Source organism: Bombus fervidus, chromosome 12 (assembly GCF_041682495.2).
Source record: "Bombus fervidus isolate BK054 chromosome 12, iyBomFerv1, whole genome shotgun sequence".
In the NCBI taxonomy this organism is placed as follows: Eukaryota; Metazoa; Arthropoda; class Insecta; order Hymenoptera; family Apidae; genus Bombus; species Bombus fervidus.
This window is the reverse complement of record NC_091528.1, coordinates 4,698,610-4,717,387: the sequence shown is the minus strand read 5'-3', so window position 1 is coordinate 4,717,387 and position 18,778 is coordinate 4,698,610. Positions and strand designations below refer to the sequence as shown.

The following is an 18,778-nucleotide window of genomic DNA, read 5'->3' as shown; positions in this document are numbered from 1 at the left end:
CATAAAGAGAGAGATAAACGCGTTTGTCATTGGTTCCGAGAGCTCTTGGTGCTGGACAAGGTGAAGAAGAGACAGGAAGAAAGGGATGACTACGAAAAATTTGGAAAGGATGCTCAGGCTCGCTAACTTGTCGCGGGTCGGTTTTTTACGGTATTGAATGTGGTTTTAAGTGGATCGAGTGGAGAATAGTTGTCGAATTCTAACTATTCTCAGAATAGTTTATGAATTCTTCCTTCTCCATTTTATTTAGAACTATATAGAATTTAAATTGCAGTTGATGAAATGGAAGATAATTCGTTCTATTTCTGTTCTGATCTAGTCTATTTTAAATTTTCTAGAATCTGAATTGTAGTTGGTGAAATGAAAGATATGTAATTCCTTTTATTTTGGTTACTGTAGAGTTTTACCAAAGTTAATGAGATTGAGTATATTTTATTGCATGGTGGATTCTGTAGGGTTTTATTTTCATTCGCTGATATTGATAAGATGGAGCATGTTTTATTGTATTTTTGTGATGTTATAAGATGTGTCCTTTCTGATTTAACGTGGATGAAACGGAAGCTGTTTTATTGTGCTTTGGATTCTACAGAATTTAACTTTTATAATTTAAAATTGAGAATATTTCATCGTATATTGAATTCTGCAGGATTCGTCTTTTATAATATATGGTAGATTATAGATTTTGATAGAATTGTGGAGATTGATAAAATATAGAGTACTTGATCGTATTAAACTTTCCTTCATTGTCCTTGATACAGCTACTCATTTTACGACCTTATTTCTCGGCCGATTTTATGATACTTCGTCAGTTCAAGGAAATAGTTTCATAAAGTAGGATCTTATAAAAATTTACGACTCATCTCGATAATATAAATCGTTAGAATTCTTATTCCCAGAATACATATCTCTAATAACTGTCTTGCAGCGACATCAGCAACATCACATACAAAACAAAAGTTCTTAGAACGTGGGACTTCAATTATTTAGTATTTTTCAAAATCAAAATCTCTTAACGACTTTCCGTCCAAACTGTTTGTTTCTATTGTTCTCTTATTTTTATTTTTACTTCGTATCTTTATTATCGAGCACGCTGCAATCGTGATAATTTCTATCCATACGACACTCCAATATTTTTAAAAATATTCACGCTTTCTCTTATCAACGCGATTCGATAAAAGAAGAATTATAGGTCAAAGACACCATACCAATATTTGAACAAATGGCCAAATGCTTAAAAATATCAGTATCTCAAGCAGCCACAGTCTTTGTCTTTCGAAAAGAAAGAAAGGAATCTTGTAAATTTTCCACGTATTTATCCATAGTAAGCTTTATCTTGGAGTATCGTCGAAGCACGTCGAGGAAAGAATGCAATGCGGAAGGCCAAAGACGATCGTTTCAAGATCGCGACACATCATTTTCGAATCAGCATCGAGGAAGAAGAGGACGAAGAGAACAAAGAAGCGGAAGATGCTGCTAGAGAAACCGACAGAAGATTCTCCATTACGATTGAAGCGGATTCTGGAATGGTGGTTGCGTCGCAAGAATCACAAGCGCAAGATCTTCCAATCAACAGAGAAGAACATTCGTTTGCAAATGATCAAACAGCCAATGAAATTTTATCAGAAGAATTTGTAGAAAGAACTTGGAACGAGCAGGAAAAGAAAGCACAAAGCTTCGAATCTAAGTCGTCGAAAAATTCTGGTGACTCAAAGGGACGATCTTCGAAAGGTTCAGTCGGCCAACAACAAATTTTGTTAGAGAAATTTGTCGATAAAACTTTGAACGAACAGGGAAGAGAGGTACAAGGCTTCGAGTTCAAAACTTCGAAAGATTCTGATGGATCAGATAGTGGACCTTCCAAAGAAATTGGTTCGAGAGAATCGATTAGCCAGAAGAAGAGGATCGATAAATTCGCAAACGATGAAAATTTGTCGGATGATTCGCAAAACTGTGGGAAGAATGAAAAGACGCAAAGCGATAATTTGGAAAGTGAAACACGATTTTCGGTTGCTTCCAGCGAAGTTCCTAATGAAAATTATGAAATCTCCGCTTCCGGAAGCTCGCCACGATCGATCAGTCCGGACCAAAACTTCGGCATTCTCTGCTCGAAGTTCAAGTATATCATCAATGAAAGTTCCTACGAGAATGTAGATTTGACAAAGAAATTGGAGCGCGGCTCGACCTCGAGTTTTCTTTCTTTCGAAACATCGAATCCTTCAGAGCTTAAACGCCATAAATCTCTTTCTTCGTACGAAACCTACAAAGCTTCCAGTTTAAATACTTCCATGCAACGTAAGAGGAGTCTTCAAGATCCTACAGACGTAACATTACAAAATTTACGATTACTCGATCAACCGAGAGAAAGAGCACAATCGATGACAACTGCAGAAATCCAGGAGACATCGCGGATTCTTACTCATCCAAATATCGAATCCATTAAAGCAGTTCCTCCCTCGGCAGTCTCTGTTTCTCCTCTTCTAATCAGACGTTATTACAAAGCCATGTCCGCGTTTTCCAATAATTCCTCCAGTCTGGAAAACACCTATTCATCCAAAATGTTAGAAGATCCTTTTCAAACTCGACAAGACTCCATCAAGTCTCCGAAAAATGATGTAAATTGTACAAATTCAGAAGAAGAAGGCAATCAGAGGAATACGCAAAGAAGATTGACATTGCCTGCTATGAACATAGATCTAGATTCAGGAGAAAAATCAGGAACTGCCAACTATCAAAATGTTTTATCAGGAACCAGCGTTAATCCTATTAGAAGGTCCAGCATAGCGAATGCTGCGATTTGTTCGAGTTTAGCTCCCAGCTTGGCCAGCGCTTATCCAGGTGTTCCAAACTGTTTGTTGCCCACGTCGAATGGAAACGAACTGTCGAATATTTCGTCTATCAGCGAGCAGATACCAGAAAGAAGCGGAGTAACCGGGTTGAAGATGAAGCTACCATTCCTTCGACTTCATATACCTGCGTCGCAACCAATTTCAGGCGAAGAAGAAGGCGAAGAGGAGGATCCGAACCATCATTCGCATCATCATCATCATCACCATCATCATCACCACGTGTTCCCGTATTTTCATGTACCCACATTCACGTTCACCGCGCCAGCCACCGATGGTGAACCTGGCCGGAAGTTCAACTTTGGAATTCGCAGACACTCGCAAACGGTTAGTCGCTGTCTTAGATCGCCATTTTACTCTGGTTTTCTTTTCGAGTGTTTTTACTAGGCAAGAGGAACCGCTTCCATTAATAAGAAGCTGTGTGATCGTAGAAGCTGCGTTTCCCAAGATTAGATCAGCTGGTTTTACTCTTTAAATGTTTTTATCAAGCAAGAAGAACCGCTTTCATTAATAAGAAGCTGTTTCAGCACTTTCTTGGTGTTTTAACATTTACGCTTACTACTGTGTATGACATTAACCCACCTTATTTGAAAATCGAGTTTGTTTAAAAAGAAGAAAGGTTTTTAATGATTTTAAAGCAATGACACAAATGGAAATACGACACGAACGTTTGAAAAGGAGATGCCAGGATGGATTCGTCATTAAGTGATATTTGAAAGAGGAATTACAGTCACAAGCTTTTTCGGGATCGTCTTGGTGTTTTAATATTTACGCTTATTACTGCGTGTGAGTTTAATCTGATTTTGGCGTCTAATTTCATTTTGAGAAAATTTTTTAACGATTTTAAAGTAATGATGGGAATAGAAATGAGACACGAACGCTTTAAGAGCAGATACTAGAATGGATAATTCGTTGTTGAACAACATCTGAAAGAGGGTTTACAGTGATCTTATTTGCTGTGTCTCTGTTATCTGTGTATATCCTTATCGAATTATATGTTCTACGTCTTTTACGTTGAATGAAGATATCAAGGACAGATACTTGGATGTCTTTTTATAAATATTTAATGTAAAAGATTTAACGGAATATCGTGCTTGATTGAATCAGTCGTCTCTTTTAATACTTTGGATTTAGACGTTTCTTATATTTTTTTTATTGACAATTATTCTGTTTTTCTTTTTTGACACTTCTTTTTAATTAAATTCGGAAGAAATATATAATCGTTGGCTACAGATTATCTAAAGCATTTGTTGAAATAAAATAATTGAACAGGAATAAAATATTCTAGTGGCACTGATACTCATGGTAGATCGTGAAATTTCAAGGAAGGATACTTTAACAATGTCACGGTCAATGGTCATTAATCATCGTTCCTGGTAGTAGTGTTTGGTATCTTTGAATGGCTTGTAATCTCGTTAATTCTATTACTCGTTGCTGTATCGCTCATTTCAAACTTTTGGCACAGTAATGAACATAAATTTCTTGTAACGTCTTTGATGAAATGATAATTAATGACTATTGCGTGATTACGATTTATGTTTTATTTTATCGAAACATTCTCATTACATTTAACCAGTTCAACATCACTTGTTTGAAAATTTTGCGATTTATGCTTGCCACAAACTTTACTATGTATGTCAGAGAAATTAAGAATTTAAAGAAAGATTACAATTTTGAAATCTTCGTATCTACTTAAGAAATTCTTTGGTTAAAAATTTCATTGAAGTAAAGAACATTGCTATTCATATTTATAGGATTAATTTTAGATTAATTATAAAATTAATAGGTGATTCAATATAGGCACAAGTGGAGAAGTAATTCCATACTTTTGTACTGTATATATTTACAAGGTTTCGTTTAATGTATTATCCTTGCTCGTTTAATTTATCATAGCCAATTCAGATAAAACGCAAGTCAAGGTCTAAACTACTATAAAGATTTAGATAGCAACTACGATAAAACTTCATTTATTGCAGCGAAATTTTAGTTAGTATTCGATTAATTGAATTTCTGCTGGTTAAATTTACTTATCCGAACATGAACTCCTATTATGTGGACGAAAAATAATGTTTATCCTCTGACAAGTTCACATAAATGGAATTCTACTGTATTGTAGAACTAATATATTAATCAGGATCTCAAACTTCTCAAGCTTTTGAACAGTAAAAGAGTAGATATTTCGTAGGTGACGTTTCTTTATTTTTAATTTTTTTTGTTTTTTAATGATGCAAATAGATATTTAATTGAATAGCACGCAAGTTATAAAACGTAAGTTGTATAATAAGATTTCGTTGAATTGGTTTAAAATCGATGTCGCCGGTACGTATTCATAACGATATCGCATTCGTCCGTGAGTAAACGGAATTAACATTGAGAACATGATATAAAACACGAGTCACGGTGTTTTATCAGGGTAGATGGATCCAATACTGGTCTGCGTTCCAACAATCAAGGTGATTCGCATGGATTAATCAAACTTATGTGTGAATGGAAATGTATATGTAAATATCTTACCAAAGCCGCATTAACAGCTTATTATTTTTACTATTTTAAAAAAGTTAAAAAATTTTTTTAAGGTCCCAGCTTTTAAGGTGTTGTTATATAAATTTTCTTTTCATCACCATTTCATGACTATTAACATTCGACTGTTGCGAAAAAATAATTATTTCGAATCTATTTTCGATCTGAAAGCAAATCATCGCTGATAATATTATTAATCGTATCAAGGCTTGAAGTGTTAATTTGTTTTCATGGCGAATTAACAGCGCAATTAACAACCTTGTAAACAAGCTCCAGGTTTGATGTATGTATCTACTATGTTTTTCGCACACAGAAGATGCTAATTTCCTGCAAAAATACAATTTGTGCGCTTCAATTTTTGAAAATGTTATTGTTAGATAAATATTTAACATAAAATATATAAATAAACCTAAATGAATAGGTATATGTATCAGGATATTTTTAAGATGTCTTTGTTGAAATTTTATTTCTATCCTGGAGCGAAGATTTGAAATTTTACATGATTGTCGTCTAATATTAGGTTGTCCGAAAAGGTTCTTTCGTTTTATAAGATGATAATAGATGAACAACAATTTCTGTTTTATATTATTTTATTGAATTAGGTATGATTCATTTCGTTATATTTCTATTATTATATTCGTGCATAATTCAATAAACTAATATGAAACAAAAAACATTGTGCAACGACGTTCGTGGTTCCATTTATATCTTATCCTTTCTACTTGCGTTTCAATTTCCATCGGTTCTGATTCATTCGTTATCGCTGACCCATATTCTATTGTGCTCCTCTGAAATATGTACAAGTTCTACGTATACCTGCCGCGCCCATGAATCGTGAAAATTATTTACAACCGCATGTTTTCTCCAATCGGACAACGGAAACATTTTCCACGATTCCTGCTCTAAATAAAAGTAGCCCTAATTGGCCTAAAAACTTCTCAATTTGTGTGATTTTCTTTCTTGATATAGAAAGACCGAAAAATTAAGGAGTTTAAATATACATGTTATATAATTTAGTATACAAATATACTAAAGCTATTTATGTTAAAAATACTAAATTATAATATCTAAAATACTAAGTTGTATTATTTTTACTTGGGGTTTCAAAGAGATGTTCTCGGTAAATCTTTACTCTGGTAATTGATTTGGTCGAACCATTGCTTCTACTTACTTCTTAAAAAACCACGTTAACTGTGTCGTGTAAACTATGTAAATTATGTATTTAGCATTTGATCTCGTGTCAAGTGTTAATTGTTCCGTATATTGCGCAGTTTAGTAGAGGCAAATTAGTACAATTACGAAATTCGTAAGACACGGTATATTTTTGTGACAACAGTTTGGATTGGAATATTTAACATTGATTTATTGAAAATTAATTTAAATATTTTAAACTTGAGATTTTTGTAAGCATCCATAAATCAACATTATCGAGGATTAATATTAAATTTAAGTAATAGAGTAGATATAACATTTAAATATCAAGTATTTAATTTTCTATATTTTTAGAAAAAGTAAATATATTATATATTAAAGGCAGTAAATATATTATATATTAAATTTAAATGTCACACGCAAGTTATCCAAGTATCGATTTCCGCCGACTGTTTCCTCACTTACTACTTATGCAGCAATTAATTCGCTACGCTCTGAGACTTTCTATTAGCGAATAAAAACGTGACAGGTCAGTCTCAAATAATCGTTTGCTCATTTTTAACGAGTTGATACTTTTTTCACAGACCTTGCATCGGACTGACTCGATGGTATCACTCTGCTACCGATCTCTCGCCAGCTATATCACAGACGATAATCTCGCTGGTCTTCAAAATTTCCTCGAAAACAAACGAGTACTGATCGATGACCGAGACGAGGTAACATTATTAAAATAACTACTTCCATTTGGATTAAGATATTTTTTAATTCCATCAGCTTCGTGGAGAAACGTACCCCCCCCCCTCTGTCGGAAATATTATATTTAAAATGTTTATAAATTAAAGATATCTCCTTTGAAATTATCATTCTTTATAAATGTACAATTCCATTTTAAAAAATGATTGAAATTTGAAGGAAAAATCGTCGGGAGGAAAGTTTGTCTTACGTTATTTTATCCATGTGTTTAGACAGTTTAACTCTGTCTTGAATTATTTTTCCACGAATTTATGAGAATTGAAGAAAACACAAATGATCTTGAAACCTCAAGGAAAATTCCTTTTGTGTTGTTTTATGCACGTGTTTGTATAGTTCGACTCTGTTCTGAATTTTCCATATTTCTGTGAAGATTAAGATCTCGTTAAAAGTAATCTTGGTCGAAACTTCCTTAATATCATCTTAATTTTCATCCCTTTGGATGATTTAACTCTTCTTTTAATTATGCTAATTTTGAAAGATTTTTAATCATTTTTTAATAGATTTGGCTTTATCTATAATCAGATATTAAATAGTTGATTTCTTTGTTCTTACAATAGAATGGTAGTACAGCCCTCATCCTTGCAGCAACTAAGGGGAAGATACACTTTGTACGAGAGCTTATCAATCATGGAGCAGATGTTAATGCAGAGGACGCAGTTAGTATTATGTGTTATATGATCTATTGAATTTTATATATGTCTTTTTCCTGCCTATTGCATAAACAATTTAATTTTTTCAGGACAATTGGACGGCGTTATTGTGTGCGGCCAAGGAAGGGCACACAGATGTGTGCCTTGAATTACTCGAACATGGCGCCGATTTGGAACACAGAGACATGGTAAGGTCTCTAATTCTTTAATATATTTTTATTAGTTATAAAGTGAGAGCAATTTCTCAATATCTAGCGAGCTAAAGATAGCGAACAAAGTTTATTTAAAATTTTTAGAAATTAAAATATTTATTTTACATTTTTAGAAACTAAATGTTTCTTTTAGATCTTTGGAAAATAAAAGATATTTATTCTAAATGAGTCGTTTAATGTAAAAGTGGTGTAAGTCAAATCTTTGTCTATTTGGTTGAATAGCATATCTCGAAAGCAAAACCTCTATTCTCTTTTGTGCAGAAGTTGTGTAAATCTTCATTAGTTTCTCGGTGAATAGCAGAATAAGTGAATTTTTTGTCCTTGTATCCTTCATTATCCAGTAATCAACTTTTTGGCTTACACCACTTTTGCATTAAACGACTCAAACTTTTGTAAATTGAAAAATTTATTTCTTTTTAAGATTTTCCCTTTGAAGATATTCCTTTCCAAGTACTTTAAGTACACGGATTTAAGTACACTTTAAATACACTTTAATTTCCTACACTCTATTTTATTTTCACATTTTACAACATTTTTCTGCCATTAATTATATTTATATATTTTAATTTCATGTTTTAAAGTTTCTCTAAAGTTTCATTTCGTTACGAATGAAATATTTAATAATCATAAAGAAATTGGACAAATAGTAAGAAGAGGAATAATCTATTTTTAGGGAGGGTGGACTGCACTTATGTGGGCGACGTATAAGGGTAGGTCACCGACGGTGATGATGCTACTAGGACGAGAAGCTGACGTCAATGCACATGGAAATTTTCACATATCTTCGTTGTTATGGGCCGCAGGCAGGGGTTACCCCGATATTGTTAAGGATCTTATTGCTCATGGTGCTAAAGTCAATGTTGGTGACAAGGTAATCTATATTTATCATCTTTTAAGTTCACGTACGATGTATTAACTAGAGACAGAAAAATCCATACTGCGATTTATATTATCGGAGAAGTCTGTGTTAATGCATTTTTTTCAATTTTTAGTATGGTACTACAGCGTTGGTGTGGGCGTCGCGTAAAGGTCACGTAGAAATTGTAGATACTCTTCTAAAAGCTGGTGCTAATGTCGATACTGCTGGCATGGTAAGACTTTAGTTTTATATAAATGATAATTAGACTACACATTTTTATGCACTTGCAAAGAAAAGATTACAGATCAGTTATATGAACTTGTGATGTATTTTACATCTCTAAAGTAATCTCTCCATGTCTTTCTTTCTCCCCCTCTCTCAATGAAATTTTCAGATAATTAATAAAACTTTGTACTGCAGTACTCGTGGACAGCTCTTCTAGTGGCCACTCTTGGGAATCACTTGGAGGTGGTGCTACTTCTTTTAGAACATAAACCAAACGTGAACGCGTTAGATAAAGATGGATGCACAGCTCTGGCAATAGCTTGCCGAGAGGGGCATCACGAAATAGCAAATGCTCTTTTGAATGCTGGTGCTTATGTGAACATTCAAGATAGGGCTGGTGATACAAATTTAATTCATGCTGTGAAAGGCGGTCATAGAGGAGTGGTTGAATCTCTTTTAAAAAAGTATGCTGATGTCGACATTGCCGGCAAGGTACAAATATCAATCATATATTACTTTATGTATTTAATTTTTACACAAATAAAATTATTTACCTTTAAGTGTAAAATATTTTTCGTTTATCTTTGTGTCCAAAACGACTCCATTATTTTTGGCGATGTATTTTAATCAACATCTCAGGACAACCATTCAAATTTTATAAATATTTTAGGATAAGAAAACTGCAACCTACATAGCAGTTGAAAAAGGCAATATTTCAATATTGAAGCTGTTATTAAATGCAAACCCAGATTTAGAAATTGCGACAAAAGATGGTGATACTCCATTATTACGGGCAGTTCGATCGCGAAACGCTGAAATCGTGCAGATATTGCTAGACAAAAAAGCTAAAGTATCAGCCACTGATAAAAAAGGTGATACTGTACTACATATAGCTATGCGAGCTAGATCGAAAGCCATCGTTGAGATACTATTGAGAAATCCAAAAAATAGTCAACTACTGTACCGTCCAAATAGACAAGGAGAGACTCCTTATAATATCGACATCAATCATCCAAAGACCATTCTTGGACAAATATTTGGTGCACGTAAGTCATTAATTAATAAGATTAAATAAAGCCAATAAAGTACATAATATAGTTGCTCTTTTCTTCTTCTTCTTTTTTTTGTTTTTTCTTCTATCAATTGAATATGACTGAATGTTCATTTTAGGGCGTCTTAATACCAATGAAGATAATGAAAATATGCTCGGTTACGACTTGTACAGTAGTGCGTTAGCGGATATCCTCAGTGAACCATCTCTTTCAACGCCTATAACTGTTGGCCTTTACGCGAAATGGGGTTCAGGAAAATCATTTTTGTTAAATAAATTAAGAGGTAATATTTGCAATGGTTTACAAATGCAACAACTAAATTAAAAATTGCATAAAATACTCATATACTGGTAATAATCTTTTCAGAGGAAATGAAAAATTTTGCTCGCCAATGGATGGATCCAGTATTCCAATTTTCTTTCTTATTATTCGTAGTAGTAACTCATGTATCTTTGTTAGTGGGTATCACAATAGGTCTTGCCCTCCAATCATGGATTGTTGGGCTTGCATGTGGTATAAGTCTTATATTTTTTACGTACACTTTTTTGATACTTGTCTGGTATGCTAACAAAAGGTAAGATTGCAAGATTGAAAGTATATACTCTATGTATTTTCGTAATATTTAATTATAAAATATTTAAATCGTAGATATGATTGGTACTGGCCATACAATTTCACGGTAGCTCTGACTACAAAGTTAAATTCATTGAAACTGCTTTTACAAGTAATTTTTTGTCATCCTCCTGGTGGTCGAGTTCACGATGATATCACTGTTCAACCCATAAAGTTTTATTTTACTGACCAGACCCGAGTCGGCACAACTGCTGCCGGAGAGAACGCAGTAGTACAAATGGTAGGATCGCTTTATGATTCCATTGAGAATGAGTTTGGTTCTTTATCCACGCGACTCTACAGAGCATTCAGACCAAAACCAGATAAATCAACGACAACATGGAAATGGAGACATCTTTGTTGTTTACCATATATAGTTATATTTGAATTCTGCTTTTGCAGTTTACTCGTTGGTATCTCCGTACTTACGGTCTATCTCATCGATATTTCTAACAGCGAGTTAGTATACAATTTCTCAGAAAAACTATAAAATCAAAATTGTTATAATTAATTATTTCTTTCGATTTTTAATGTCACAGGCCAACAATAGAAAGAGTTACATCACACATTATTATGATAACCGTTGCCTTAATACTAGCTGTTAGCATAATAGCAAACTTATATACATGGAGTCGAACGTTGCAAGCACTTGTTTTCTCTCAAAGACGACACCTACAGCGCAGCATTTCTAAGTTAGAGACCTTAAAAAGCGAAGGTTTTATACAGACGCTAAGAAGCGAAGTCAGTTTAATGACCGAGATGGTATATTACATATTAATTGAATAATTGAATAATGTATTTTCATTAAACTGTTCTTTGTACTTAACAAAATTTTTGTAAAAAATAAAACAGGTTAAATGCCTAGATAGTTTTATGGCACAACAAAGCAGATTAGTAATAATTGTGGATGGTCTGGATAGTTGTGAACAAGATAAAGTGTTGTTAGTTTTAGATGCTATACAAGCATTATTCAGTGATAACGGTTATCCATTTGTTGTTATATTAGCGATCGATCCACATATTATTGCCAAGGTATCTCAAAATGTTTCATTATCTTTTCATGGAACGCGATATGTGTAGTCTTTTACATGATATAAAATTTTGTTTCTTACATTCAGGCAGTGGAAGTCAATAGTAGAAGATTATTCACAGAGTCTAATATCGGAGGACACGATTACTTACGTAATATGGTGCATCTTCCATTTTATTTGCAAAACAGTGGTTTGCGAAAGGTAAAAGTAGCTCAACAAACTGCCCAACATAGTAGAAAAACTACGTGGACCGAAGCCGAGGAAAGTGTAAATTACACCGCGACTAGTACAATGCATCACTCTGTTTCTAACAGAAGACTTAGCACAGAGTCTGCTATAATGAACAGCAATGAAAAGTTGAAACCTCAAAGCAGAAAAGGCAGTAGAAAATTACGATTAAGCGAATCAATCGCAAGTAGCATCGGTAGCAATTTAAATCGATTGGGCGGTGCACAAGATCTCAATAAAATGCTTCTCACTGACGATTACTTTAGTGATGTGAATCCTCGTAGTATGAGAAGATTAATGAATGTTGTTTATGTCACTGGTAATAAAAACAATTTATCTCTGAGGCACTCATTTCTATGTGTCCTGCTTGTTTCTAATATATTATATGCCTCTTTTTAGGAAGATTATTAAAAGCATTCCAAATTGATTTCAACTGGTATCATTTAGCTAGTTGGATCAATATTACTGAACAATGGCCATTTAGGACGTCTTGGTTGATTCTTCATTACGATATGTATGAAGATAGTTTAGATGATTCCATGTCATTGAAAAGTCTTTATGATAAGTATGTCTTTTCCGAATAAATGCTTTATAACATTTTAATAACCGGTTTGTATTTAATGTTTCTTTTCAAATCATTAGGATACGACCCCAAATCCCAGTACTTAAAGAAGTTCAACCTCTGTTAGAAATGGATAGAGATGAACGGAAACTAGATATTTTCCTGACGTTCCATCGTTCGAGTTTACTTGTTAGCGATATGAAAATATTCTTACCGTTCACAATAAATCTCGATCCTTATATTAAGAAAAAAATAAAAGAGGAGCAACAGAGTATGGAAGAAGAATCAGGACTACTTGGTCCATATAAACAGTATAGTCCTTGGACTTTACCTAGTAATACACATGAATCATGGAATGTAAATAAAAGTGGTTTATCAAATCGAACAATGAAACTTGTTAAAACACCAAGTCTACAAGGACATGTACCGGTACCATCAACATCATGGGTACAACCGTGTATGCAGCCAACATTCGATTGGCAGACTCCATCGTGGCAAGTACTTCCCATGGAACCAGCGGTTAAACCACTCTCTGCAACTACAACATTACCGGTATATATACATATAACACGATATTATAATGATACTATGACTATTATTACTACAATATTGTTATATAACTTTCTTTTTCCTAGTCCGAGATTTTGGAGATAAGACTATCATCTTTAACAGTAAATGGAATTTGCGACCTTATTGATAGGATCGACAATATAAGTCCTAATCAAGCACCACAGTACAAACAAGTTATTAAAGAGAATAACATTAATGGTAGAGTTTTATTGCATTGTGATTTACAGGAGTTGAAAAAAGTAAGCTTTACTTCCATGATTTTAACTGACAGGTATTATGCAGTCAATAATAATTCTTTATTTGTAGGTTCTTAAAATGGCTTTTGGAGATTGGGAATTGTTTCGTATGGTGATTGTGTCGCTTAGAGAATTAGAAGTTTCATCATTTAGCACACAAGAAGAAGGTTCACGAAGTGTTCGATTCACCGTAGGATCGGAACAAATTCAACGAAAAGGAGGAGGTACGTATATCGATTATTTATATAAATAGTAATATATTATAAAAGTATAAAATATCAAATGTATATAAAAATTGTCTCTTATTATTTAAGATCATGCTTTACAAAATACTTCGATACGTGTGCCAACACATGTAGAAAAAGATAAGGGAACATCGAGAACCGATGGTCCTAGGCGAGATCAAACTAAACAATCTATTATGGAAAAACAAGTAAGCTTCTTTACTCTATATGAATAAAATCATAGAAGTATGTTTATTCTAACAATTAATTAATCAATTAATTAAGTATTGTTCTCATTACAATCGTGCTCGGTTTTAGTTCCAGGTAAGCGAAATCGTATTTAACATTTCATATTAATTCCTTTATAAAACACATGAATAACTATTATAAGTTTAATACTAAAACATCAAATAGCGAAACAAGTAATTAAATTTTTCAGGTAACTTTAGAAGAACAGATGATATGTGGTGCATTACAAACTTTAAATGAAGAAGCGTGTGAAGATGTATTAGATGTACCATCTTCTGCAGTGGTACCATCAGACTCACTCGCAGGTGAGCCCTCTCCCCTACCACTTTCACTGCCTCTGGTTATAGTTCAAGAACCACCGCAGCCAGACCAAAAGTGTGACACCGTACTAGAATACAGTACAAATTTTTAATGAATTTAAATCAGATATAGCTGTGTAACTGGATCATGTATCATGTGTGTACAGCATCGATATGACCTCATTGCATTCGAAGATGGTTATACGAAACTTATCATCCACAATGTTTCAGTTCCGCTGGAAAATTTGGTCAATATAACTGTTATTTAAATGTTTCTTACCACCCATATTCATGCGTAGATGAAATCGTAGCAGTATTATGAACAGATAGGTGTACCTACATACAACGGACAGTCAATAAAAATCTAATTTATTTATATACATATATATTTTAAGTATAATATATATGATAGAAATTAAAAAAATTATTATCACCTTCATCCTACTATTGACTCTACATGTGCCAAATTTTTGAAAATGTGCCAACGCGTTACGAGAGACTGGGTTACTATAATTAAATAATATAAAATGAATGTCTGTGTTAAAAAAAGAAAAACGTCATTCATTGTAATATATTATTATTATTACGGTAGTGATTTGGATGTATGCGTTATCATAGATATAGTAAAAATATCATTTTCGTATAGTAGTTTAAGTACATTAATGGTATAGCTTGCGAAAAAGAAAACTGTGTCATTTTGTATTCTTAGAATTATGGAAAATACTCTACGTATTCCTGTCACAAATAATATAATGCTAATGCTTAATAATCATACATTCAGAAATACTGTATTTTTCCATAATGAACACATTTGTAAAACAGGCTGTGATAATTAGTTGTTAATGTCATTGAATGTTATACGAATACACTTCTTTTTGGGATGTTTATGCTGATAGATCTTGTATATTTAGAAAGATAAGCTTCTACAAGAAAACTTTTTATATACCAAAGTAAAGACTATCATTATATTTTCTTCTTTATTCGTGTGTTCTTTGGTACTGTATGTACAATTATCTTAACTGAATTGTTGGATAATTATATTATAAATGCGAATGGCAATAAAACTCTGTTGGAAACTTGAAGTGATATTATCTTTCTTAGACTAGATCTATAAGCTTATCGAGTGCTTTAATTTTATATCGTTATTTAAAATCACAACAATATTACGAACAATTAAATCATCTCATCAAAAAAAAAAAAATTTAATAACTAATCGTGTTTCATTTAGGAATCCTCTTCTATAATGCTTAATGTTTTATCATTCTCCGCTTAACGAATGAGCTTTCAACTTACATTTAATGCATCTCGTGCGACCAAAATGGAAAAACTGGATAATATGAAGATTTGTTTTAGGATCCATTTCGATGGCCCCTCAAGATACAGATTACGTGATTCTTCAATCTAATCCACTTCTACACTGGGTACCAGTCAACGATGAACCAGAGACGTCAGACGACAGCTCGTTCGAGTCGACAGTACATCTTCAACGTACGAACTCTCAACGTAGTATTACATCTCAACTTAGCACCAGATCGGCTTGTTCATTCGGACGTAAAGAGCTAAGAAAGAGTGGAGGCAATTCTATCAGTAGTAGACCAGCGTCGCTTTTTGTGTCTCCTCCGCCTTCTCCCAGACCTGCCTTCAGATCCAAGTCAACAGATGAAAACTATGTAGCTAATAATATACCCATGAAATCGGCTATCTCTACACCTATGAAGAAACGATGTTCAACGTCGACCTTAAACGATGAGTTAATTTTATCGGTCCCTGTTCCAAACTCCAGCTTGGAAAAGTTAAGCAAACTGAAAGACCGTCTTATGGGGACGTTACCTGTCTCGCCTGCTCCAGGAGAGAGCGAGGATGAGTCCACGCCATTAGTTTCCGAATTATCTACTCCAACTCACTCGCAATCCGATAGCGTGTTTAAACACGACTGCAGCGAGGAGAACAGTAGCTCGATTTCCTCAAATAAAAGTTTACCACGTGATGGAGAACGATCCATCGATGTTGTTGATTATTCCGACACTGTTAGTTTAATGGTACGAGAAGCTTCGCAAGTGCGGTTCCTATCGCGTCAAGACGCCGAGGAATGGGACAATCCCGAAACACCTGTTTGATGTCATCTGCTACACAGTTGTTAGCCAGTCTCCTTAAAATGCAACAATGCATGATAAAAAAATTTTAAATGAAATGGTACTTAAATCGGGGCTTGTGATATATATTTTCAAAGAGAGAGATAGTCAGAACAGCAAATTAAAAAACTCACACACTTTGTACATAGTAAATAGAAGATATCAAACTTTTTAGATAAAGCGTTCGAAGCTGTTCATGCATCAGAGCGATAATATTAGACAAAGAGAGAATGCCTTTTATGCAACATATGTATAGTATGTTTGAGTTCATTGTTGCAGAAGATATGTCTGATAATCGCACTCTAACATTCCTTGATACTAATTTTAATGCATTTAACGAGACGCCAGTGTATCAGCTGTTTCTTTTTAAAGAAGTGAAACAGAAAACATTTCTTTTATCATATTGTAAACATATGCTGAATGATTAATTCAAGTCAATTCATGAAAGCAGTAATGAAACTCGACAAATTATATGTACAAAAAAATAAATTATATTTAATAAATCCTAATTGTCTCATACCGGATGGTATTGATTTTAAATATTAGTATTAAATATTAAATATATTATAACAAGTAAATAAATATTACTAATTTATACGACAATGGATGTCATAAAATCAACAAGATATTTTATGATAGCAAATATCTGTGTTAGTAAGATACCCCTTTTCACATTGCTTTCATTATCGCGCATTTAAACATAAAATTAAAGAGTAGATCTTTGTAGCTAGGTAACAAAAAATTGTTAATTATCATTCTCTAATTTCTAAAAGACTATTGGTACTATATCATATGTATATGTATATGTATATTGGGGACAATATTTAACACCATAAGTTTTATTATTTCAGTACTTAAATTTTTACTGAAAATTTTTTTGTGAAGTTCTACTAGACGTTACGTAGTTTGTCACAATCTTAATGAATTTTTATTGTAAACTTCGTCTTGCAAAGTTACAAAGAGAGTACTATTACTTTAACATTGTTTAATAATGTTTCAATGCCTAGTTTATAAAATACATAGAAAATGAATAAATACATCTTTAAGGAATTTACAACACAACTTTTTAATAATACTTTTTTATTACAAAGCAAAAAATTATACATATGTATATAACAGTGGATGTATATGTATATATATATATATATATAATACTTTAGGACGGAATACATTAGGGTTATTGGTTAATAATAGCATTGTAAACACAAGTAACATATATATTAGATTTTCAAATAATAGTATTATATGTACTTTGCTTATTACTATTAAATATAGTATATTTAAATACATAGAACATCGAACAGCGCCTTATTCTACTTTCATAAATGCTCATATATGGAATATAATAAGTACTTTAACAGCCTTTTGCGTAATTCAAAACGTGTCCTATTTTTCATAACTTATGTTCTGATAAACATAATGTTTCATAGCTGCCTTTTAAATGCATTACGTATAACAACTTTCGTAATACAATAAACTATCAGATCTCAATGTATGAAATAATATTTACCATTAATCTAGTCATAAATTGTTCTTTTCACTATAGAAAACTTTGTACGCTACTTGCTCTTTCAAAAATCATAAATTTTTTTAGTTTATTGCATTACATATTTAAAAGAAGCAATTTTTTATAAAATACTGATATGTTAGTTACAAATATTATAATTACAAGAACAATAAAAACTATGAGAGGAAGAGAAAACATTTTGGCGGTACAACATAATATGATAAAAAGTAAGATATAGTAGATATAGATACATAGATATAAATTATAAATCTTTTCTATGAAAAATGAACTATATTATCGTTTTCTCGTAATTTTTTATAAAAGTAAATCGATAAAAAAAAGATCATCTCTTATGAAATAATTATATCTATAACAATGTACATATGTTCGTGAATAAAGGTATTTTCAACAATAAAACGTTTTATAGTAAATAAAAAATAAATTGATAGGAATGAGCATAAATTTTAATAAAGATATCTTCCTTTATTATTGTTATTAAAGGCACTATGGCAAGTGGAAAATATCTAAACAGTATTGAAATACTTCTAGTAGACTATCATCTACGCACTCAGATTTCATTTATAAATTCTAAGTAATAAAATATTTCCAATTATATATAAATATACAATTAGACGAGAAATAAGTCAATTCAATAAATTTAATTTTTAGTAGGAGCCCCATACATTACATTATCTTTTTAATGTACGTGTGTGTTCTTATTGTATAATAAGATATAAGGACACTTAACTCTTTGTAAAAATTGACTATGTTATACAACAATAAATATAGAACACACATAAATAATTTGTATGGCAGAACTGAATTGATAATGTATTAAAATAAAACAATTATTGATAAAGAG

The 18,778-nt window shown here is 32.5% G+C and overlaps 1 protein-coding gene and 1 long non-coding RNA gene across 10 annotated transcripts in view; one reads left to right on the top strand and one right to left on the bottom strand.

The window, feature by feature from the left end:
- Nucleotides 1–16,928, top strand: part of Arms (Ankyrin repeat-rich membrane spanning) — a 43,850-nt gene extending 26,922 nt beyond the window's left edge. For 4 of the 9 annotated variants that reach the window (XM_072014628.1, XM_072014626.1, XM_072014625.1 and 1 more), the window contains 20 exons: nucleotides 7,100–7,231; nucleotides 7,826–7,924; nucleotides 8,008–8,106; nucleotides 8,804–9,001; nucleotides 9,123–9,221; nucleotides 9,410–9,706; nucleotides 9,885–10,260; nucleotides 10,385–10,549; nucleotides 10,633–10,840; nucleotides 10,915–11,337; nucleotides 11,418–11,640; nucleotides 11,731–11,910; nucleotides 11,997–12,456; nucleotides 12,537–12,702; nucleotides 12,780–13,251; nucleotides 13,335–13,508; nucleotides 13,576–13,729; nucleotides 13,820–13,938; nucleotides 14,169–14,283; nucleotides 15,631–16,928. In XM_072014628.1, coding sequence (XP_071870729.1) covers nucleotides 7,121–7,231; nucleotides 7,826–7,924; nucleotides 8,008–8,106; nucleotides 8,804–9,001; nucleotides 9,123–9,221; nucleotides 9,410–9,706; nucleotides 9,885–10,260; nucleotides 10,385–10,549; nucleotides 10,633–10,840; nucleotides 10,915–11,337; nucleotides 11,418–11,640; nucleotides 11,731–11,910; nucleotides 11,997–12,456; nucleotides 12,537–12,702; nucleotides 12,780–13,251; nucleotides 13,335–13,508; nucleotides 13,576–13,729; nucleotides 13,820–13,938; nucleotides 14,169–14,283; nucleotides 15,631–16,394 — 4,902 coding nt within the window. In that variant the 5' untranslated portion in view covers nucleotides 7,100–7,120 and the 3' untranslated portion in view covers nucleotides 16,395–16,928. The other 5 variants (XM_072014620.1, XM_072014621.1, XM_072014627.1 and 2 more) reach the window with 4 other exon arrangements.
- On the bottom strand, nucleotides 11,137–16,231 carry LOC139993156 (uncharacterized). Its single transcript, XR_011801310.1, has 2 exons — nucleotides 16,108–16,231; nucleotides 11,137–16,015 (listed from the first exon to the last, which is right to left on the bottom strand). It is a non-coding gene; the product is annotated as an uncharacterized lncRNA (long non-coding RNA).
- Nucleotides 16,929–18,778: the final 1,850 nt, after the last annotated feature.